At 36.2% G+C, this 24,305-nt stretch overlaps 2 protein-coding genes across 6 annotated transcripts in view; one reads left to right on the top strand and one right to left on the bottom strand.

The window, feature by feature from the left end:
• The window catches only part of IKZF5 (IKAROS family zinc finger 5), a 282,876-nt gene extending 262,320 nt beyond the window's left edge, over positions 1-20,556 (bottom strand). For 3 of the 5 annotated variants that reach the window (XM_044056027.1, XM_044056025.1, XM_044056029.1), the window contains exon 1: positions 20,213-20,555. The gene's annotated coding sequence lies outside the window, so the exon portion shown is untranslated. Of the gene's footprint in view, positions 1-14,313; positions 14,404-20,212 lie in introns of all 5 variants that reach the window. The other 2 variants (XM_044056026.1, XM_044056030.1) reach the window with 2 other exon arrangements.
• A 39-nt stretch (positions 20,557-20,595) lies between these two features.
• The window catches only part of ACADSB (acyl-CoA dehydrogenase short/branched chain), a gene marked incomplete in the record, with an annotated part of 895,069 nt that continues 891,359 nt past the window's right edge, over positions 20,596-24,305 (top strand). The window contains 1 exon segment of the mRNA XM_044056031.1: positions 20,596-20,671. Within this exon segment, the coding sequence (XP_043911966.1) occupies positions 20,642-20,671 (30 nt within the window).

Below are 24,305 nucleotides of genomic sequence, written 5' to 3'. Positions count from 1 at the left end.
GGATCAAGCCCAAGTGTAAAAAAATTATCGGAGAACTGTCTTATGTATCTACTGAACAATTCTCAATTAAGTACCCACAATCATTACATTACTTCCTGATAACAATAATAATAGTACAGTAGCAAGTATGATTTTATTGTAGGGAGTCTTATTTGCCATATCAAGTTTGATGTACTTCACTCAGCATATTATCTTCATACATCTGATAAACAGTATCATTCAACACCTGAAATTATATTTCCTAACCACCTTTTCTATTCAGTTTGAAAGGTCACCCTAAACTAGTTAATCTTTTGAATTAAAAAACAACCTTATACATCCCACAGTCCTTAACTTTTACCTTGTATAGTATTTATACGTATATTATATGTATTACAGGTTCAATGCCCGAGGGCATTTATAAGCCTAGCCAGAGTGTGTTGGCTTTTGCCGCCCCATTGGTTAATTAACTGATACTCTGTCAAGCAGAGCCAATTAAGTGAGCCCAGGGGTGTATTTTCTGTTACCCATCCACTCGTCAAGGTTTCTCTTGAGTGTTAGTGAGGGGCTCTGCCTGATTTAATTTGGAATTTTGTTCCAAAGCATGGGGAGTCTCTGTGACCGGAATCTATCCCTCCAGCATGTTCTACTTATTGTTGTGGCGAGGTTTAGCTCACTAAAGCGCGTGGCTCGCAGTGACTTGGATTTCTTTAGGTGAAGCATGTCCATCAATTCTGAGTTGGACATGGCTTTGTAAATCAGGCAGAGATCACCTCTGAGTAAGCAATATGCCACTGAGTACAACCAGAGTTTTTTCAGTCGGGCTGCATAGGACATATGTTTGAGGCCAGTAATCCTCTTGGTGAGGTACTTTTGTGGTCTTTCCAGCTGTTGGAAGTGTCTTGTGAGGTACATCCCAAATGGGGCACTGTACTCTATGATGGGTCTAATGAGTGACAAGTAGAGGGGAACTATAACCTCTTTATTTCTAGATGCGAACCCTTTAGTAATTAGATGGGCCACACAGAAGGATTTCTTAACTACTTTGGCAATATGATTGTCAGGGTCCCCAGATCTCTTATTACCTCTTCTGTATTAAGGTGGCTGCCACCTATGTGGTAATTCGTGGGTGTTTTGTTTTTCCCAAATGGGATAACTATGCATTTTTTTGCATTTAGCTTAAGACTATGACTTTGACATCAGGTGTCAGTCTCAGTAAAACCCTTTTGGAGGATGTCCATGTCAGCTGGAGAGTCAGTTATGGCTCCCAGTTTGCAGTCATCGGCAAACTTGGATAGCCATAGTCCTCCTGTGTTTGCCTGTACTTCTGAGAAGTATATGCCGAACAGTAGGGTTCCCAGGTCTGAGCCTTGCGGGACACAACTTGTGACTGGTTTAGAGTTGGACCTAGAGCCTGCTATTCTTACCGTGTGAGTTCTGTCTGTAAGCCAGTTGGCAACCCATCTCGTGACGTAGGGGTTTATGTTCAGGCTGGTGAGTTTTTCTGTAATACCAGAGTGGGGAATGGTGTTGAAAGCCTTGGCGAGGTCAAGGTAAGCTGTGTGAACCACCTTTCTCTTGTCTATGGCCTTGGTGGCTGTCTCGAAGAAATCAACCAGGTTTAGTAGGCATGATCTGCCCTTAAAGCCGAACTGGGTCAGGTCAAGTGTTTGGAGGTTCCCAATGTCTTTGTTAAGGAGTTTCATGATGATGCGCTCCATAGCCTTGCAGATCAGGCTAGTCAGGCTTACAGGGCGATAGTTACCAGGGTTAGTTGTGGCCCCTCCTTTGTGGTGAGGAATAACCGTTGCTGTGCACCATTCTATGGGCATGTAGCCTGCGGAGAGGCTGAAGTTGAACAGCGTGTTTAGGTGGGGGGTTAGTTCGTTCTGCAGTTTGTGCAAGACGCAGCCTTGGACACCATCTGGTCCCATTGACGCTGTGTTTTTGGCTTTTGAAAGGGCTGTTTTCACCTGTGTGTCTGTGATTTTTGGGACACTACACTTTTCCGGAATTGTTGTGGGCCCTTTTGGAGGCGAGAGGGGGGTGACGTTTGCACTGAATCTATCTGCCAGGATGTTGACAATATCAGTAGGTTCCGTATATTTTGTGCTATTTTCCACTAGTTCAGTGCATATCTGCGAGTTGCCACTTAGATTCTTAACATAGCTAAAGAAGGCTTTGTGGTTATCTTTTGAATCCTTGGCTATTTTTATTTAGAAGTTAGCCTTGGATGTTTCATGAGGGACCTTAGTTTTTTACGGATACTGATGAGGGATGTCTTTCCTTCTTGGGATTTGCTTTTTTTCTGAACTAGTTTCCTCCTTCTATTGTATAGCCTGCTTATTGCAGGGATCCACCAAACTGGTTTCCTTCTCTTAGCGGAGTGAGTCTTGGTTTTGCTAGGGATGGCACAATCCATGCATCCTTGTAGGTGCTCATAGAGTGCATTTGTAAAGGTTTCTGCATCTTGGGCAGTGTTATCCTTTAGCGTGGGAGCTGTGAAACCTATCACCTCTGTCTTAAGTAAGGCGAAGTTTGCTTTAGAAAAGTTTTTTACTGTGGTTTCCTTAGTTGGGGGTGGTGGTGGGGTGTGGACATCCAGAGTGATTAGTTTATGGTCTGACCTAACTAGTGACGGGTTGACCTCCAGTGTGGAACACCTGTCGCCCATGTTGGTGATGACCAGGTCCAATATGTTTTCACCTCTGGTAGGGGGAGTTTACCAGCTGATCCAGGGCACTTGAATTGATGAATTCCAGGAAGCGCTGGACCTGGGAATTGTACTCTAGTAGTTTTCCCAGTGAATGGTAGAGTAATTAAAATTCACGAATATCAGGGTGTTCGGTAAAACCTTCATGTTTTCCAGTGTCTCCAGAAAGGTGGAGTGGTGGTCCTGGGTCATAGAGGGCGATCTGTAGCAGGCCACAATTTGCACTGCAGATTTGCCCGATGTTAGTTGCACATGGATTATCTCAGAGGTATCATGCTGTGCCACGATACACCCCCTCCTTTTGTGTTTCGGTCCATGTTCTGTGGCCGAAACATGTGGTATGAGTTGTAGCCCGGTAGTGCTGGTGTGCTCTCTGGAGCCTTGAACCAGGTTTCAGTTACTGCACAGATGTCAATGTTCTCCATACTGTGGAATGCTTCGAACGTGTGCATTTTGAGATTAAACGCCTGGCGTGGAGTAACATAACCCTCAGTTTTTTGTTAATTGTGCTGTTTACGGAGGTGGGTTTGACTTTTGAGCCTTGGCTAAAAAAGGCACTATGGGGGCAGCATGAGCCTTGGCCAGTATTTGAAAGCCTAGGGGTGACAGGTGCAAGCAGTCTCTTGCGAAGCGACTCAGCTTGTTCAGCATGTCGTCCCAGGCTGACAGACACTGGATCCCCTTTGAATGACATCAGAAGCTTAGCCAATTGTTGAAATTGATAATTTTTTCTTCATACTGGGGTATAATTCTTGGTGAGGGCAGGATACTAGTCACGGTCATAACAGCCTGGGCTGCATGATTAGAGAGCTCTTCCATGTCTCTTTTCATGTAGTCCAGGGAGGTACGTCTCAGGTCATTCACACCAACATGAACAATGACAGAGTCATATTTGTACTTGTTCTGGAGTGACCCAAATGTTTGTGTTATGTGGTGGATTCTGGCTCCGACAGGCAGCCAACAGTAACCTTCTGCTTGTCCAGCCTAGTGAGTGGGATGTCAGTGTGCCTGACTATAGAGTCACCTATTACTAGTGTGTTAGGTATGTTATTTTGCCTTAAGGGCTGTGATTATATTATATAATTACATATATTTTATATATATATATATATATATATATATATATATATATATATATATACATACATACATACATACATATACATATATATATATATATATATATATATATATATATATATATATATATATATACACACACACACATTATATATATATGCATATATATATATATATATATATATATATATATATATATACACACACACACACACACATACATACACACACACTATATTATATATACATTTTATATATTATATGTATCATGTTATATATATTATAGTACATACATACATATTTATAGTAGTTGTAAACCACTATGCTTATGTACATATCTTATGTAATCATATGTTATTGTCTGCTATATTTTTATAGCTGAATGTATAAATATCTTATGTTAGCAGTTGTTTTGGAGCTTTTCTCCCCGGGCCTCCGCTGAAAACGGACAGCTCTGTCCAGTCCGACCTTCCCGGTAAACAAATGTAAAATAAAAATAAATACTTGCTCCTTCAAATATCTGATTAACAGTCTTCAAAAGGAAAAACGTATGGTTTTCCAGTTGCCTCTGAAATATCAGAATAATCCTTCCCATTCTAGTTCAACAGAGGTATTTTCAAATAGCATACATTCTTAGCTTTAGGTTCTTTACATAACTCTCTACTGTGCAACTTTTTAATATAGGTTCATAACTAGACTAACAGCCACCAGGGTCTTTAGAAGCCTAGCCATGCAACCCTACCCAGTTTTGTCCCAAAGTTCCTTGGAAATCTGTATGGTGAGGTATGTTATTAAGGATGAAGCTAAGGGTTATGACTGTGTGTGGGAGGGCGCATGTTAGATGGGATTAGTTTACTTCCTGTCAACCTCTGTCCATAACAGACATGGGGGGGGGGGGGGCAGGCCATAGTTAATTTGCTTTTTCCCAGCCAATGATCAAAGTTTCTTTTGAACAGGGCCAGTGATTAACTCTGCTTCATATAACTGGGAAGCTTATTCTATAGCATGGGGATCCTTTGAGACACATATCGGTCCCTCCGGCAGGTTCTGTGCTGCAATGTTCACTTGTTGATGTGCAACAGCTCCAGAGCTGGATCTGAAGACATCTTATTAAGATATTTGTTCTTTGTCAATTCTCCAAATTCTTTGCCCTTCCTTTTTTGTAATTTTGATGAATGCCTTCAAAACTATTTCTTAACACAAGTTGCCCAGTCTTACTCTTGGCTTTTTCATTCAATATTTATTGTACAAATGTATAATGAAAAATAAAACCAAATAAGACGGTTTGCATTACCTGTAGAACTCCATTTTGCATTTGTGTGTTCCTCCATAAAAAAAAAAAAAAAAAAAAAAGTTTAATCCATTTCCCCAAACTACGGATACAGACATATAACTTTGTCTCCAACTCATCTGTGGGCATGCAAACTTTGCTCATTATACTCAAATACAACAGATCACTCCTGCATGTGTACACTTAAAATACACATATTGTTGTCACAAATGATTTTTCCATTTTAAACAGTTTCCACACTATGTCTTACTTCATTTGCCACAAATTCCACTCAGAAAAATTACAAAGGTATATCTGCTACACACCACAACATCCTTCATTCAAACCACAATTCTTTTTAGACAAATCAATTATCTTCTAAAGGCATTTTAACTACTTGCACACACCAAAGTTACTTCACTTTAAGTATTACTTCTTAATACAGCATTGTCAACATAACAAAAAAAGTTAGAGGAAAACCCAATCTGTCGTTTTTATGAACTGCAGCATCCTACCTATATGACCTTTCACCACCGATTTTAAATATACACGGCCATATGCATTTTGTAACCATTTCTTAATTCTGATTGTAAAACCATATTCTATTAAATTATGCAATATTTGTCAAGAAAACAAAACTTAAGCTCCTCTTCAGTAGTATTCCAAGTGCATTAAATATATTCTACAAACAAACTAAGAGTTCTGAAAGGCATCTTTACTGAAAATAAGTGAGCTTTCTGCAGAACATAATCAGCCTTCTTTTTTATGCAATGCAAATCTCGTACTTAAAAATGTTTTACTTTACCTTTCCATTTGGTAGCAATGAGTCCCAAATCTCAGCCTACAAAGATTCACTAATCTAAATTTCTCTTACTCCCAATATTCTTCAACCAAAATCCAGGTCTTCTCTTCGAGTAACCGGATTTCTAATAGCTCAAACTCAGCAGTTAACCCAAATGCAAATTATATTGTTTTTCTAAACAATTAGCAGTCAGTGGGAACCTCTTCCATTCTCAGATACTACTTCAGCCATTCAAAATGGGCTCCCTTGAGTTCTTTTCAGCTCCCCAGCTGAATAGCTCTGGCTAAAGCCCCAGATTTAGTGGACTGTCTCACTGTACAGCCTTCTCTCTTTTTGCCTTGAACGTAAGTGGACACAGGCTGGAATTTAATCACCTTGCATCTAAAGCAAAAATATAGCAACACTGCAATAGTTATTAGATACATTTAAATTCAATCTGTTTGTAAGAGAGTCAGGAATCTCCTACTTTCAATTTGTTTGTGTCTTTCGTCTTTTCCCGGTTAGGGGTCACCACAGCGGAATTCCGGTCCGCTAATGATTGGTAGTTGATTTTTACATGCCGAGTTACCAGCCCTGACGCACAGCCTTCAACGAAGGTATGCCCATTCACACATGTCTCCATGCAGAAGACGCTCTAGCTAAGAATCGAACCGGACAGCGTCTTAATGTGAAGCGACAACGCTACCGCAGCACCACCACTGTTTAATAAACCTTATTTCCTAGTCAGTCTACTCCCTGTACAAATAATAAACTTACTGTCCACACACAGCTTCATTTTAATTGATGCAAAATATTTTCACCAGTCATTACAGTGCTAGAACATCAACCATATTAAATCACAGTGGCTTCAGCAATTCAAGTCAATGGCACAGTGGCTAGAGATGTCTCCTCACAGCAAGAGGTTCTCTAGTTCAATTCTCGGGTGGGATGCCTTTTGTCCGGAGTTTGCATGTCCCCCTGTGTTCGACTGGGTTTCTTTCAGGTATTTGGTTTCCTTCCATGTTCTAAAAGGCATGTATGCAGTAGGTGGATTGGACACTCTAACCTGGCCATAAGTGTGAGTATGCATGCAAGTGTACGGTATGGAAGAACAGCCATGCCAGGGCTACCCCCCAGTGGTGTAAAACTTGGTTCAAATTGATTGCCACTGCTGAAGTGACACCCTGCTCCCATGTGCAAAATTGGGGAAAGGGGCTGTGGGTGGATGGATGGCTTAGTCAACTCACTGTCCAACAACAACAACAACAACAACAACAACAACAACAACAACAACGAGTGACTGTTTTGTTTCATATTCATATATTTTTTTTAATTCTTGAAATTATCTTTTCAGGTCTAATATTTAAAATTTCCCCAAATCATGCACACCCCCAAGGTACACAGCTAAAAACTGCCAAGTGATAAATATGCCTTGATTATAAAAAGTAACTAAAGCATAAAATAAACATCTGCAATGATTCATAATTTTCAGCTGGTCTCTTCTTCTGTTACATAATTTTCATCAACCCAACATGTTAGCTCTTACATTCTGCCACAGTCATGCATGCAGCTAGTTTAAGCTTCCAAAACTTTTACAATCCATTTTCAAAACAAACAACTTTTTTGAGCAACATTTAAAACATCATTTATCCACCCATTTAACTAAAGTTAAAACATAACTTTTTAAACCTCCTCCAATGGAAACATTTTACTATAGTTTAATCAGGATAGGATTCAAACATATAAGCACATAAACAGAAATAAAAATGATTTTAGTATACCCTCAGTAAAATTCACAGCTTAATCAAGTTATTCATCCGAGTAGAGCACTACCATATTCAGTTTCTTTATTGCACAGCCCAAAAAAGAAAAGGAAAACTCTGTCTTACATTACAAATTCATGTTGAACTCCCTAGTCTATCAGGGCCATCCTGTATCAGTGCTTCTTTTACAAAAACTTCTATCTTTTCACAGTTGAGTTCAACCTCCAACTTGTCTGTTTTCCCATTCCATCAGTCTCTCTCACTTCATTTTCCATTTTCTTTGTATTCAGCTGTGACACTCACTGGTAGTTTCATCAAGACCATCAAATGCCATTCCCTTTCCATTCCAAATTATTTCGAATACTGTAGGGCATGATAATTTCATCTCTTTAATCCCTCTCATCACATCAACAAACCGAGAACATCTACGCCAAGTCAGATCTGACTAGTCTTATTGTCTGATAAACACTCCCTAGCAGCCTAAGCAATATCTTCTGCCTAGTTACAACTTCCACTGCACATTTTCTGTCTCTCATGTAAAAATCTCAATCAATATTGACCTGATCTGGTAGTGGCAAATGCTTTGCTGATGCAACGCCCTAGCATTGTTTTGTGAAGTCGGTCCATTCTACCATTTTGACTGTCACACAGCAAAACAAATCATTACTTCACCTCCCTCCAAAGCATCATAAATCAAATTAAGTTTTTGACAAAAATATCCAGACACTCTTGTATGTTGCCATCCAACGCAATCTCAACAACTGCTTCTCCACAGTGAAAAGCCAAAAAATCTCTCAAAGTATAGAGCAAGTCACCACAGGACAGAAAGACTGAACCATGAGCAGAAGCATAACCTTCTAAAAGGTATTGAAACTGGCAGTTAGTGCAGAAAGTAAGGATATGAGCCATTAATGATCTGCTTCCTGTAGTTCAGGGTTTGATTTCCTCAGCCTCAATTTGCCTATTATTTGACTGAGCATTCATTTAACCAGATAATTCTCCTGGGTCACCCGTGAAAGAAGGACAGTTGACTAGTACACTTACTCAAGTTAACAAAATAAAATAAATTAAATATGCTCTCCATTTATACTACTGCGTAAACTGTCTTCCACTGTGTACTTCTAAAGTTTCAAATCCCACTGATTACACACTGCATGCTTAGTTGCCAAGTAAACAGACAGTATACCAAAACAGTAAAAACAACTTCGAGAAGTTCCATAGACTAAAATGACTTCCTTCCAATTCATAAGCAAAAAGCTTTAAATGTGTGAGCAATAACGTGCCTGCTGAACATATATTACCAAGTTATCCATGGTGATGTGAACACAAACCCAATGAGAAGGTGACTTACAGGTGCAGTATACAAGAATCTCTCTAACCTAAAACTCTCAGTATATGGTATTGCACTTAGGATTTATTTTTTGTTACAGTCATTTTATTGGGGGGACCTTTCCAGCTGTGCCCTGAAAAACTTTTGCATAACCCAAACAGTTCAGAATGCCTGGCTTCTTGAGCTAACTCCATACAACATATCAGCGGACTCTCTGAAATAATCCATAAATTAAAAAGATGGGAGAGATGACAAAATGCAATGAATAAAAATTAGCCAATAATTTACTTGATTTAAACAAGTAAATATTAATTCTACTACTCAAAATAAAATGAGAAGCATTTTCTCCCCTCAAACTTGCATCATACTGGCTGAACTAAAATGCAAAAACTTAAGAAGCATCAGTTATGCTCATTGGGAGGCATATAATGCATATTTTGTTTCACCTACAGCCTTCATGTGAGATCACCTTGAATAAATCAAAAATACAACAGAAATCTCCTTTAGATGTTAAATGATTTCAAGAAATCTGCTTATTTACACAATTTACAAATGAATGCTTCAAATCTCTAGGTTTCAACAGTTTTTCAACTTTGATAATATCACCCTATCCATGGCTATTGGAGGAATTCAATTTGATTTTGCACAGATACTCCTAGACCTCTATCAAATTGTTCAACTCACCAACCGTCAAGAGGATTAAAAACCTCAACATAAGATTTAAAAGGTAACATTTACTGAAGGGTACTGCTCTTATTACATTTTCCTTACTGCAAACTAATTTTCAGAAATGCATTCATTCTGGTGTCTAATGATTTGCCCAAATAAAACAGGCATGAAATAAGGACAACATTAAACATTAGTACTGCAGTCTACATAAAATCATTGGTGATTCCAAAGACTCCCTGATTAGAAACAAATACAAGTGGAGCAGCTGTTGTAAGCTAATGTCCCTTTTATCTATTGGGTCTAAATCCAACAGTCTCATTATGCTCTAAAAATATTCTTCAAATTCCTAGCATTAATATACACATTTCAGTTTTACAACAATCAAAACATAAAATCAACCAACCCACAGCAATTACCAAATGGAGTAGGGAGAAGTTCCCTGGTGCCTTGGCCAAATTTTCCCTAGTCAGTCTGAATACCACATTTGGTCATCCCTAAAGAGGGAACTGACCTAGTGGGATTAACCTAGTGAGCAAAGTGTAATTAAAAAGATAAACGCAATAAAATGTAGAATACAGAGCTATCTAAATCCATATAACTAGACTAGAATCAAAGTTAGGAGTTAAAGCAGCCCAAGCAGTTGTCCTCTTCAACACACCAAGAGGAATCATTAAACAAAGAGGATATACTATTAATGTGTATAATCAATATGTTTTCATCGCTGACAAATCCCCATTCTTTTCCAATTCTTATTTCTGTGAGAATCACTGTAGAAATGGACTAAAAAAAACAATCATTATTGATGAAAACCACCAAAATCTTTAAAATAAGATGGTATACAAGTATGTGTGGATTTTTGCTAAAACTCTGTAGTTCTGTATAAAAACAAAAACTGTTTCTGCACAGGTTACATGGTTGGATGCAGTTTGTCTTTATGCATACTACTGAAACAAAACATTAGTACACTAGGAAACCCCACTACAAAATTATTAGACTCATTTGACATATAACTGGAAGTTCAGTTTACATAGACTGCAACAGACATTTGATGCAATAAACTTCATACTTGGATACTAACTTATTAAGGTATTATGCAAAGGCAGAACAATTATGGAACCAGTATGACACCATGCAAATACAAGAAAGCCACCTTTTCTAACTTTATAAATTATAACATTACCAGCTAACAAATGTAATCTAATCTCCTTTTTTCTTCATGGATATTAAAAACAATTATGACAACATTCAGAAACTGCCTTAACTTCAACCTTGCTCATTTTTCAACTCCCACAACAGCATGGTGAGATACAGAAAAGAAATGTACTAGTTTTATACTATTTAGAGTATTTCACATAACCGTTGTTGCAAAAAAAGGCTTGTATTCATGTACTGTGCAAATAGATGCAAACACAGTATTTTTCAATAAAACTAATTAATGGGCTTGGCACAAAGGTAAACCTCATATTTGATAATTCAAACAACAAAATCACGTATCTGGATTAATGAGTAAAGTAAGGGACCAACTATTTGCAAGCTTTTATCATCAGAATGTAATTTCTCTGGCACTTAACTGAACTTATTACTGGAACTGCCCAGGAGCGTATTTTGTTGCTCTATTTCTTCTCAGCAGTTATCTGGGCATATTTCTCATTTGTTGCTAATGGCATTTCACCACAGCAATTGCAACTTCTGATTTTCCTACCTTGCAGTTATACCTGATAGCATTCACAGACATTGGGTACCTTATTAAAAAAAAAATGAAGGTGTTGACTGGTAGATAGCAAGAGCATGGAAACAAGTACAATTGTTTTTAATGATGGAAGAAAAGAACTGGAACACAAGTAAGAAGAATAACTGTCCTTGTCATAGCAATGACTATAAACATAGTACTTTATTACCCTTAATACTCTCAGTTAGTTACAACCAGGGTTGCTAGACATCCCTATATGAGCGGGACTGTCCCAGGATCAGCAGCCTGATTCAGAGTCCCGCACTGCCGGTTAAAATCCCGGTGAAACAGCCTCTGCTTTGTTTTTTGATTGGCCTGTATGCCGGCATATAAGCCAATCAAAAAATTGCAAAATGGAGCTACTTCTGTTTAATGCGGAACTGCCTGATGTTCCACACTGTACAGAAGAGGGTCCGCTATGCAGTCTTTTTGATTGGCTCATATACCGGCATACGGGCCAATCAAAAATTGCCAAAAACAGTGCTACTTGTGATGTTCCATATTAAAGACTTTTTTGGTCTTCACTTATTCACTTAGCGTGAAGGACTTTTTTTTTTTTTTTGGTCCCTACCTGTCTCATAACAAATCTGGCAACCCTGATTACAATGCTGTTTCTGTACCACTGAGCTACTTATCCAAAACAAACCTATTGCTACCGTTCTACTACCATAAGCAGAAACTGCTCAATGTACATTTATATATTTTGCATGGTGGCAGAAACTGCTCAAAGTACATTTATATACTTTGCATGGTGGCAGATGAAACATCAGGAAACTTTACAATGAAGCATTTTTTTAACTTGCAAAATTTGAGAACAAGGCTCTGGCACACAAACACGTAGAAAAAAAAAATCAAAGAACATGCATTCCGGGCCAACACTACCACTTTTTTCCATTCCTACAAAATGATGGGTAAGAATTTACTCATGTGGTCCTTTAAAGAATGTATAGATCCTTTCTTATGTGATAAAGTTTAACATCTCTCAAAAGTTGCTCCTTGCCACTGCACACAGTCCAAACTTTTAACATCAATTCAAGATCATTCAACACTTGACTAAAATGGCTGGCAATCATTACATCTCCATTTTAACTAAAGTGGCATTTCCTATCCTTCATTACTCAAATAAATAGGTTTGTAGGGGGGGTCTTAAATTCATGTAATATATCAGTGGAACCTGAAGACTGCCAGCTTCTAGCAATGAAAAAAAAAAACCTGGTCGAAATTCGCAAGTGAAAATTATTTTATTAAAAAACATTTAGCTCTTCTGTCCTACACAATGGTCTTCTTCAGAATAAATACACAAAACCCCCTTGCGCTTGTATAACATGTTCATCATGTCACACGTGACCACCAGTAAACACAGTCATCGACTCTACTTTATTCAATATATGTTCTAATAAAAACTTCTACAATAAATATTAAAACTCCCAAACAATTGTACAATCCATTTTAGCCTACTGTGCTGAGCACACACAGAATGTTAATCATTAATTCCTCGCCTTTTATCTACCTCCAATAACAGCTGTCAATACAAAAAAAAGTCAGAACAGAACCAAAACATCCTGGAAGCAAATCCACAGGAACAAATGGGACCAACATAAAACTATACAACATAAAAAATCCAAAATATGACTTGGGAGCATGAAAACTGGCCGTTAAACAAATATTCAAAACTTATTTTACTAAACACCATAAAATGCTGAAACAGCTTTACTGTGCCCTTAATAAACCAATTACATGTTTATGCAATTTATAAATATATATCTTTTAAATGTCACATTTCAAACAAGCTTTAATACAAAATCCAGGATAATTAGCAACAGTTAATTTGGTCTTGCACTCCCAGGTCTACAAAATTAAGACCCTCAATGCCTCTCAGCTAGAGAGACAAACCATGTAAAACATGAAATTTACAGAAATAAAAAATAGTTACTGAAACATATTTACAAAAGAGTACTATCTTTAGTTTCCTAATTCCACACACATGTTCATTTTCACATCCATGCAGTTTCCTACTGGTCCTACCTGCTGAGCAGAGAAGTGCAAACTCAAAATATAGGAAACATTTAATACAGCAGCCTGCATAAAACAATGAATAATATTAGTGTTCTACTGAAATGTCAAGTCATATATGAATTTAATGATTTTTCTGGTTTAAAAAAAATTGTTGACTGTACATGTTTTGGTACTGGGCTACACAGAAATAATGCTCAAAGGAATTTATATGTGTGCAGAAAATATGTTAAAAGAAATTATCTTTCTAATGTAGAGTATGTATTGTAGACAAACTATATATAATGTGAAGAAGTCAGAATTTCTTCACTGATTTAAAAATGCACCATTATATGTTGCATGGTTAAGTGATGGATTTGCAAGAGAACGGCACACAGAGAAACACTTAAGATACTACGCCAACAGTTAATGAAGTAATTCAATTAAGAGGTTCACTGCATACTGTTTTCTTAAGTGATTTTTATTTAGCAATAAGCAGGTGGTTTACACTGCAGATTTTACCCCCAAATTTATGCATAAAATGCTAAAAATTTGAATATTTCACAGCAACAACACTGTTAAATTTGGTCTTAATAGCAAAGGAGGATGTGCAAGCAATAATTTATAACCATAACATTTTAAAACTCAGTTGAAAGATGTGATATTATTCAATGCTTTATTCAGAATGAAACATTAAATATGGAGATGTCCAGTTTGCACTTTATGTTCACTGTTTTAGATTATTAAACCATTAGGGGACTGTGTGATTATATCTATTAACAGTTGCACGCTATTAATAAAAACAAAGAACAATCATATTTCTAACCATATTTTATTAAATGCTGCATGCATGTTTTGGAAATTACAAATAATCATCCTTAAGCACATAATTAGTATAGTTTGACAGCGCTCTAAAAGTACTAGTGACAAGCCAAATAAGTTCAGCCAATTAGACTTACTATTACTATATTAAAAATTTGTTGAAAAAAAACATGAAAATGGAGCACCTGGTAAAAAGTGACATCCAACTCTGCACGAGGCCAGCCATGAATTAAACTGTTGAACCAGTTTTTGTGAGACAGCAATGCCAACTCACACTGAAACAAACAAGCAATCAGAGAATAAAAGAATGAAATCTACAGCTCTGAAAATGTAATTCATTCTAATTTAATTACACTGCTGCATAATTTAAGTTAAAAGATTAGATCTTATAGGATTGAAACACATGGACAATGTAGAAGGCACAAAATCCTAGGGTTGACACAGCTTGACAAAATAGAAGGCACAAAAATGGTTTACTGATCTATAGTTTCCTTTTGTATAATCAAATAAATTTTAACTGGCTAATTTAGTTTGATATGATCCCAAACATTGCATGATCACACACACATTTGCCATTATCTTGGCTGCTGTACAGTAGCAATAACCCAACTCAAAATATATACATAACAAAACTACTCTGCTATAACTGGCACTTCATACTACATATGGTACATCTCAAGGTTAATATTGAGCAAAGTAAAAAAATGCTACAATGTAAAAAAACAAAAACACACAAGAACATTACAGACAAGACAAAATGCTTAAGGTTTTCCTTTTGGAAAACTTTATTCATACTTTTCTACAGCTCAGTCTACAGAAGATTTACCTGGTGTACAAAGTCTATTGATCTTTACCCAAGAAGGATAAGAAGAGGTTTATACTCCCTTTAGCTTATGCTATGGCTATGTATATGGTAAAAAAATAAAAAACTTAATAGGAGTAATCTTGTCACAGAACTGACTTTCACATCCCCAAAAACATCTGCTTCCTACTTACAAAATCTTTTCACCCGACTACCTTCCTCTCCTTACATTTTCCATGCTTCTATGTTGTCTACTTATCAACATAACCTTTTTGTTGATCACTATCCAATTCACAATTTTTACTCTGCTTAAAGGGACTTCCTGTTCTCCATCTTAGGCTGATTTTTGATGGCACAAGTTATTTGTAGTCAGTTTAGTGAGTCAGTCTACTGTAAAGACTTTTTCAAAATTAATACTTTTGCTTTTTACTCTTATGCTTTGTATTGCTATTGTACACTGCTCTGCCTTGTTTACTACTGTTTTATTATCTGAATTGGCCCAGGTTGTGCCTGGAAAAGTGTCCATCAGACCACTGTGCTTTACCCAGTTACCAAATGTAAATAAAGTTTACAGCTTAAAACAGTAACTTTCAAATGAGCAACTCCGTCTGGAAAATCTGTAAAACAGACAAGAACTGAGAATAACACTGTAATCTGATATCTCTCTACTTTAACACTATAATTTTATTTGTGTCTACTTAACTCAAAACTTGCAAAAATATCTCTCCTCCTCTTAATTAAATAAAAATCTTTCAAATAATCAAATACCTCTATATAAATATGTTATGGTCTGACCAGATGTAATACTTATTTATATAATCACCACAAGACAATAACTACTCTAAGCACCAACTCAGATGAAAATGATTTGAAAAGGTCAACAATAGATCTAATAGCACAAATAAATGAAGACATTCTATTTTCAAAAATCAAAATAATGATGCCTGCCCTTAAAAATATTGATCTTCTTGCAAAACACTATACTGCTACAGACTACTCTAAATAGGTTATGCAGTTTTGTTTCATGTCCTTAACCACAAGATCACCATTACTTCTTTCTGCCTCTGGCCAGCTAGTTGCCTATTACATAAAGAAGTCCATTTCTAACAACAACAACAACTGTATCCAGGTTTCTAAGTATTGAAATCATGACTACTGCCCTACTCTGGCAAATAAATTAAAATTCATCTCAACTCCAAAGGTCACAATCTCATTGAACCCACACTCTGCAAAGACGTGATTTTACATTTACTACTCATAAATGTGCTTTCAAACTTGCTACAGTTGCTGGAATTTCCTTGTAAAAGGTATGAAGAACCCTACCAAACTTGCTTAATTTAAATCCCAACTAATGAACAGTGGAAGCCCTCACTTCCATTTCTTCCTTTAGCAAACTTTGTAGCTGGAACTATTTCACACATAGATCATTATGCGTTAAAAAAGTGCAGTAATGTTTTTTTTTTTTTTTTTGCTCACTTGTCCAAATCTTAGGTAGTATACTGCAATTATCCACCATTTGTGAATGTATGATCGTCTTAAAAATGAGTGTTGCTTGGTACTCAGCTTATTTCTAAAATTTTGTAGGAAGCAGGTTGAACTAGATCATGAACATGCAACCTTTTGAGCAGAGCACCAAAAAAAATGTCTTGTACTCTTGCAAGTTGTTAAACTGCCGAGCAGGCACTCTGCAGGGAAGATCATACTTGGGATAATATCATATTATGGAGTATCTTGGTCACTAATCAACTTACAAATTTACCAGAGTTTGAAAAACAATAGGGCTCCAACTTACTAATCAGGATACTTTCTCCTGCTGTTTCCTAATGGAGTGGCAAGAAAAATGTGTTCATGTGCAAGTTCTTGGCACTAATGCATTGGATTACCTACCTCTGAATAGATGAAGGAAAATCATACATTTGATTTTCCTATTTGCTTATGCTACAATTACTTGTACCATACTACTAAGATTTTCTATGAGTGATTGCACTTTGAGTGAAGGTTTTGGCTTTAAGAACACATACTGGAATTTTTTTTTTTTTTTTTGCTTTTTGATGTAGGTTGTAGACTTTATTCAGTAAACAATTCACATATGAATTTTTAATACATCCTCTACATATTTATTTACTGACATTTTTTTTTATCAAGAAAGCCTGACTGAGCAGTGCCCTGGGGAGAAAAGTTATATTATACAGATATTGTTTCATTAGTTAGTCAGTTACATTCATAAGCAGCAGTTCCATTATTCAGACATTCTCGACACCAACTACATCATTTACAGTTTTGATTAAATAGCTACATGGGTTGTATATGAATGTATTTTTTATGATAAAGACAAAAAGCAGCACAACGAAAGGTGATGCTATTATAGAGAAGGGTACAGTTGTGACACTAGTACATTACTTTTAGTGCTGAATAGAATTATAGTACAAATTCATATAGCTATATTAGCACCAGTTTAACCAGGGGTGGTGCATGTTCACAGCCATTTATCTATCGGGTTTTGCTTCAGTTGGCAGTTAATGTTTTCAGGTTGCAGGTAGTTTTTTTAAGTGGAGTGGCCATAACTGAAAAGGGTTGCCAAACAAAACTATTTACCTGGATATCAATAATAAATAAAATATATCTACAGCTTTGAAGTCTTAAAGAAGTTATAAGCTTTAATAAAGCAGTTTTCACCTAAATGGTGCACCTATTCTTTCTGCATTCACAGAATCTTAGAATATACAAAGAACTGGGCCCACTGTCCATTTATGCCTTACCCAAACCCACGCTTAGACCCCCACCTCCTTTTTTAAAGGGCAAGAGCTAATCATAACAGGATGTATTTGTGAATAAACATCCAGTTACTCAACTCATTTTAAAGGAAGAAAGTGTGTCATCTACTTAATTTGAAGTGGAAGTTTGTTCCAGAGCAGGGGTAAGCTTTGCATGACAATCATCATGCTTTGCTTATTTGAAGTGGAAGTTTGTTCCAGAGCAGGGGTAAGCTTTGCATGACAATCATCATGCTTTGCTTATTTGATGCACCACATTTAGATCCCTGGTTCTATTGCTAATGAGTCTTGAACTACATTTTTATGGAGACTGTAGTATTATATTAGGTTGTTAAAAATATATTCACAAGTTTTATCTTTGAAGAATGCTATTCACTTTACTGCCCATCAGCAAATTACTGTTATGATAATTCTTTTGGATTTTTACATTTAGTTTCCTTCATTCTCTTAAATACACAACTTTCTAAAACATTTTACCCAAAATAAAGGGACTGCACAGACCATCAGATAAATATTGACATTAATTAAGAATGTGTTACCGTTAAAAAAATAGAATGCATTTCTATTGGTTAAAATCCATTTATTAAATAACCCTTTCAATCCAAATATTTGGTTTACATTTCTTAGGTTTTCACACCCACTCTCTCCTCCCTGCAATTTAATTTTATCTGCAAGACCTTTGTTGATTTTTTCCACTTTGTAGAGAAAATGGCTAATTTGAAGAGCCATTCAATGCCTTTAGCATAAATCTCAAATCTCTTCCTCCTATTTTAATTTCAACTAAAGGCCTCAACTTATTTATCTTTGTTTACTTCTTAGTCAAGCTTTCTTTGGCCTTTCTGTAGTGCAGCAGATGTATGACTGCACATGCATGCCATGCTTGCAGTACTGCTTAAATAAAGTGTCAAATACTTTTAAAGATGATAAAGTTTGGACTATTAAGTATTTTCTACATGCATATTTCCATGAACTACAAGTGACTCTCAGCTTTACTTCAACAATGTTTCATACTACAAAGCCTTAATTTATTTGCTTTGTTCTTATTTTTATGGAGTGCGTTTACTGTATTTTCCTCTTATCAGAACAACTGGCATCATCCATCAGATCTGGTAAAACAAATGGTATTTCTGGATTCTCAGCTGCTTACAAGAATTAAAATTGAAAATGCACTTGTCAGTCCTACTCCCTCCGATAGTCTTCATTGTTTACAGGTAGCACACCACTCAATGTATATCTATCCATCCCCCAAAAATTTAGAGCATCATTCACCCTATAACTCATTGTCCTACATAATATCTATCCATCCCTCAAAAATTCAGAGCATCATTCACCCTGTAACTCATTGTCCTACAAGCCCCTTACTTCTCTCATTCTCAGTAACTTTTTCACATCACAAAAGGATAAATATATTTTCCCCAATTTTAAACGAGTAACATCTACAACAAGCTTGTTTTGTTTCCATCTTTGCTAAACCACACAGCATTAACAGACTGTATAATGTGTGATATAGCAAACACAGTATTTATGCCCCATCTCCAGGCAACCGTTATAACAGATAGCAACAAAATAATCCTAAGCATTTTATTAAGCATCGGCTTTACCTATCTTAGTTAATAATTTCCGTTCAAAATGTCAGTCTTAATCTACAGATACAGTTCGCAGCATGATGCACTTGCATAAGCAGCTTGCTTATAAATCTATTCATATTCGCAAGATGCATCTTAATGAAACACTGCATGTATTAATAGCAAAGTGTTTGCTGGGTAAAATGTCGACAGTTACATATGTTCTAGAGCCACAGACTAGTAAATTACTGTAGAACTAATATTCACGGCAACACATAAATATGCACCACTGTTCCCAATTTTGCATCGAATGCTGTAAGTTAAAAAAGTTCACAAGTCTTTCATTCCAGTCTTGCAGAATTGTCAGACGCATTCACAAAACCATCTAGCGATCCATACTACTATGGATGTCTTATGTACAGTAAGAAGTGATGACGATAAATAAAATAGGGACACAAAAAGTAAAGCGAGACGTAAAATATGAACGAAGCTCTCAAAAACGACATTAGAATGAGTAGTTAATTGCCAGCGTGTAAACTGAACCTTTACTTGAAATAATAAATGCAAACAGGTTCACTTCTAAGTAGCCTTCAGTGAAAGAAACATAAAGGGGACTACAAATAACATACATAAAGTCAACACAAAACGCATTCTCGAGAAGTATAAAAGCACATAGAAAAGAAATGACATTATCTATGCTATTCATACATACATTGTATATAACATACACCAAGACAAAACAGGATGTTTGGGAGTTTACTGCATCTGTACAGCTGAAGTGTAACCTATAATCAGTAAAATCAAGACTGCTTAGCACATCAAATTTAACTTAATATAACATAATTTGCTGATTGTTAAAATATAAGCCAGATTGCAACGAAATGCTATTCACTCACAATGCAATTACTTTAATTTCTAGTTAAAAAATCCACAGTTCACTTACTCGTTCAACTTTCCTCACTTCTTTTCTCTTCCAACATGTATAAATGTACTAAGCAACATACAGTACCTGACATATATACATTAAAACTACTTAAAACGGTTATAAAGGTCTGCAACTAACAACCGGGGAAGGAACTAACGTTGCACATTGAACATATGCATTTAGTGCATAAAACAAAACAAAAAAAACATCTTCTTAAGGGCTACTTAATTTCCATTGAACCTAGCAAATGTTAACAAACCGAAACACAACAAAGCAGCTTAAAATACTGAGGTTAAAGGTTAGCAGGACATCGGCATACAGAATGTCGTAATAGAAACAAGATGCAAACTACGAGTTCCTAACACAAAAGAATCAGTAGTCGGAGGAAGATAAACGCTGTGCGACAGCTTCTGCATACTTTCTAACTACGCGTGCTGGTGGGTTAGTATGGCGTTAGCTGCGTTAAAAAAATGGCAAGTAAGTCGACGTATAAAAAGATTACAAACTAACTAAATGTGAATTCGGTATTTATAACATGTTTGTCAGATCTTAATCAAAATGTAAGCAGGTGAATGAGCTGATAACGTAAGAATGCTATTTTAACTTAAATGTTACCGAATTGTATATTTAGTCATTGTTTACTGTAGATGTGCATATCTGTAGGTGGTTCATGTTTTTTATAGTTGTAATTTAAATAATATTGTGTAAATATTTCTTCCTCAAGCAGTAAGAAATGAGTTCAGGTACTGTCAGCAGCGTCTTTGATACTGCTGGCTTATGAGTACAGTATCATAGCAGGTTGTGTTTTCTTGTTGGATGGAGGTAGATGTTAGTGATTTCAAACCAGTTTGTTGGATGTTTGGAGACTGCAGATGTGGAAATATCTGAATTCACTCTCTGCATATACCTTTACTGATATTTTGAGTAAAGTCGCATTTTTTTAAATATCACTTGACCAAATACAGCTCCCGGGGTGGGTCTGAAAAAGGTCACGGAGATAAGTGCACTATCACCGAATACAATGAAATAAATTTCAGTCCTAAGAAAAATACTACTGCCAGCGTTACCTGAGCAAGTACATATTATTATGTTAGTGTGAAAAATAAAAATGTATTCCGTTCTGACAACATTTCAGGCTCTGATTTTGACTCAACCTTTGACTCATTCTCTCTTAATCCATCGCAAACTTGGTTATAGAGTTATTTTATTTCAGAATATATTAATTCGCATTCTCATATTCTGTCCATGTCTGAAGTTAATAAGACTAATATTTTAAAGTGTTCCTGATAATTTTATTTGTCCCCGATTTCTTGAGAGCAATGACTACACTTTTTCTATGTTTTATTATTGTTCTCCGGTCATCGTCATTTTTCAAGTATTTAGAAGTCTAACTTTTTTTATTTTAGTGTAAATAAAACGCTCGAAAAAAAATTGTGTTAGTCATTATCAACTCATGAGTACGTTTAAAGTGTGAAAAATATATGCTTCTGTGGTTGGAGGTGCTATTAAAAGAGGCTTTCAAATATGTTCAGATATCCTGACAACCACCGTTTTTGTGAAGGATCTTAATAAAGGAAGCTGTTTGCTCGTTCAAGTACTACGAAGCTGGGCAAACATCACGGATCTAGATCATAAGGAAAGTAAACAAATGACCGCATTTTGGGAGTTTGTATTATCTAACGTAATTATACAGTTGAAGATCTGTCAGAATTGTATGGATCAAGAGACAGTAACCCATTTTAAGTGTATTATTAGCTAATAGGAAAACTGGTATTGTCCAAAGAAGCTTTCGGATAAGTCCAAGGCTATAAGCTGATTAAAATGACTTCAAATGTAAAAGTCATGGGCAATCATAATCGCCATATAGCTGAAACACCTGATGTCCATAAGGGTCATTTGCATATATCCCATGTGCCTCTGTTACAGGAGGTTTGGGAGGTCACTCATTGGAAGTTCTAGCTTGGCTGGAATTTTCATTTAGTTTTTTTCTCATTGATTTTTCAGTGTGACCTTCTAACTGTTTTAATTTGTTATTTGATATTTTGCGGTCACCCTAATGATAATGAACTGCAGCAGGGTACAACAACCCTGTATGTCTTCTGGTTAGTTAGGTATTTCCCTTATGTTATGCTGATGAGGTCATAACAGGATGGTTATGTTTGGCTTTACTGCTGTGAAATTGTTCATTAAAATGATTTGTACTGCAAACTCATAGGTAATCAGAATCGCCATATAGCTGAAACACCTGATGCCCATAAGGATAATTTGCATACATCCTATGTGCCTCTGCTTTAGGAGGTTGCTCATTGGTAGTTCTAGCTTGGCTGGAGTTTTCATTATTTATTTATTTTTTTTGTGTGACCTTTTCAATAAGGCTAGAAGCTGCAAAAACATCTCTTTCAATCATTCACTGATGTGGTTGCACTTGCATATATGTTTATATCATGTTAAGTACAAGAACAATCAGTTCAACGAGAAATTGTGTATAATGTTTATTGATCAACTTAGACTTCACATATAAAAGCTTTAAGTCAAATGCATATGAAGTTTTAATGCAGTTGCTGTGTGTACACATTTAACTACTTTATCTGAGATTGTTGTGTTAGTCATTAACAAAATGTCTGCATATTGGTAGGTCTCACCATTGTCTGATGTATATATACTGTTTTGAAGAAGTTCAAGTTATTAGACTTTCTTAGTGCTAGAAGGATGCTAATTTCCAAACTAGTGAAGCAGTTTTTAAGAATGTTTTTCTTTTTATTAATATAAAGGGAAAGGCATGTTTGTGAGCCTCGGTGAAATGATTTTTGCGAAAGGTAACAGTTTTTTGTTTGAAGCATACTGGAGAGCCGAAGTTTTAGTGTAGTAATTTGTAGATTAGGCTTTGCATGATGAAACATTGTGTTCTTAACAGGTAGTTAAGAAGGAACTTTGGTGTAATACAGCATTGTAGGATTAATTAACAGTGCAAAGCAAGCTAGTTTGTTAATAGCAATTTGTAATATACATTGTGAAGTAACATTAAGACTGTTATTGGGAATGTGCATCCTGATTTTTATTTTTGGGGGGGGGGGGGTGCCAGTATATGTTTAATGGCAGAAGCATGTGTCTTGCAAGAGAATACATCTGTAATTGTTTTAGGCTGATTTTAGCTGTGCAAGTACTTCCAAAGCATAAAAAGTTGGCAGGAACACCACAGCTTCACACAGTAAAAATATTTATTTGTGAAAGTGGACCAGATAAGCACTTTCACGTTGTAAAACCAACGCTTCTTCACAACGTGAAAGCACTTATCTGGTCCACTTTTACAAATAAATATTTTTACTGTGTGAACTTGTGTTCCTGCCAATTTTTATGCTTTGGATTTTCTGGCAGTTACCTTTATCAGTGGTTGGGACTTGGTTCTTGTGTTTGCACGTGTAAGTACTTCTGATATTTTTCATTGTGAGTTTAGTAGTTCAGAATGGGGTTTATCCAGACATTTTAATATTTACTATATCCAGTACTTGTTAACTAGATAAGTGGACTGTCTTGTAGGCCCTTTTTCAGTCATGACCCAGCCATAATTTAGTGTATACTATCAACCAGCACATTTTTGGAAAATGGGAGGAAACTGTAGAGAGAACCTAATGTAGACATGGAGAGAACATGCAACCCCCACCCCACCCCATGGAATGCAAGGCTATTGAGTAATTAACTGCCATTTAATTTTTCTCAAAAACAGCAGTACTGCTGTTAATATCCCTTGAAACCTTTCTAGAGAGAATATAATCTGTATAAATACTCTTTACAATAGCGTTGTAAAAGCAGGATGGCAGTAAAATATCTGGATCTACTTTAGATGCATCATTGACAGTTGGATCCAACACAGACATAATAAATTTCAAAGTACACAAAGGCTGCATCCCCATCACAAACCACATTACTTTTGAATTATGCAAAGTTATAGTAATGCATCTACTTTATTTGTAAAAGTGGACCAGATAAGTCCAAGTGTACCAAGAACAGAATATACCCTTTCTGTCTTCCCACATCCCATACCAGATTCAGACTCTTTTTAAAATGGTATGTGTAGTTCATCAGTCTCTCTCCATGGCTCAAACATAACTTC

Source organism: Protopterus annectens, chromosome 14.part0, assembly GCF_019279795.1.
Source record: "Protopterus annectens isolate FY-2018-M chromosome 14.part0, PAN1.0, whole genome shotgun sequence".
NCBI classification, from domain to species: Eukaryota; Metazoa; Chordata; order Ceratodontiformes; family Protopteridae; genus Protopterus; species Protopterus annectens.
This window is presented reverse-complemented; position numbering and strand designations above follow the sequence as displayed.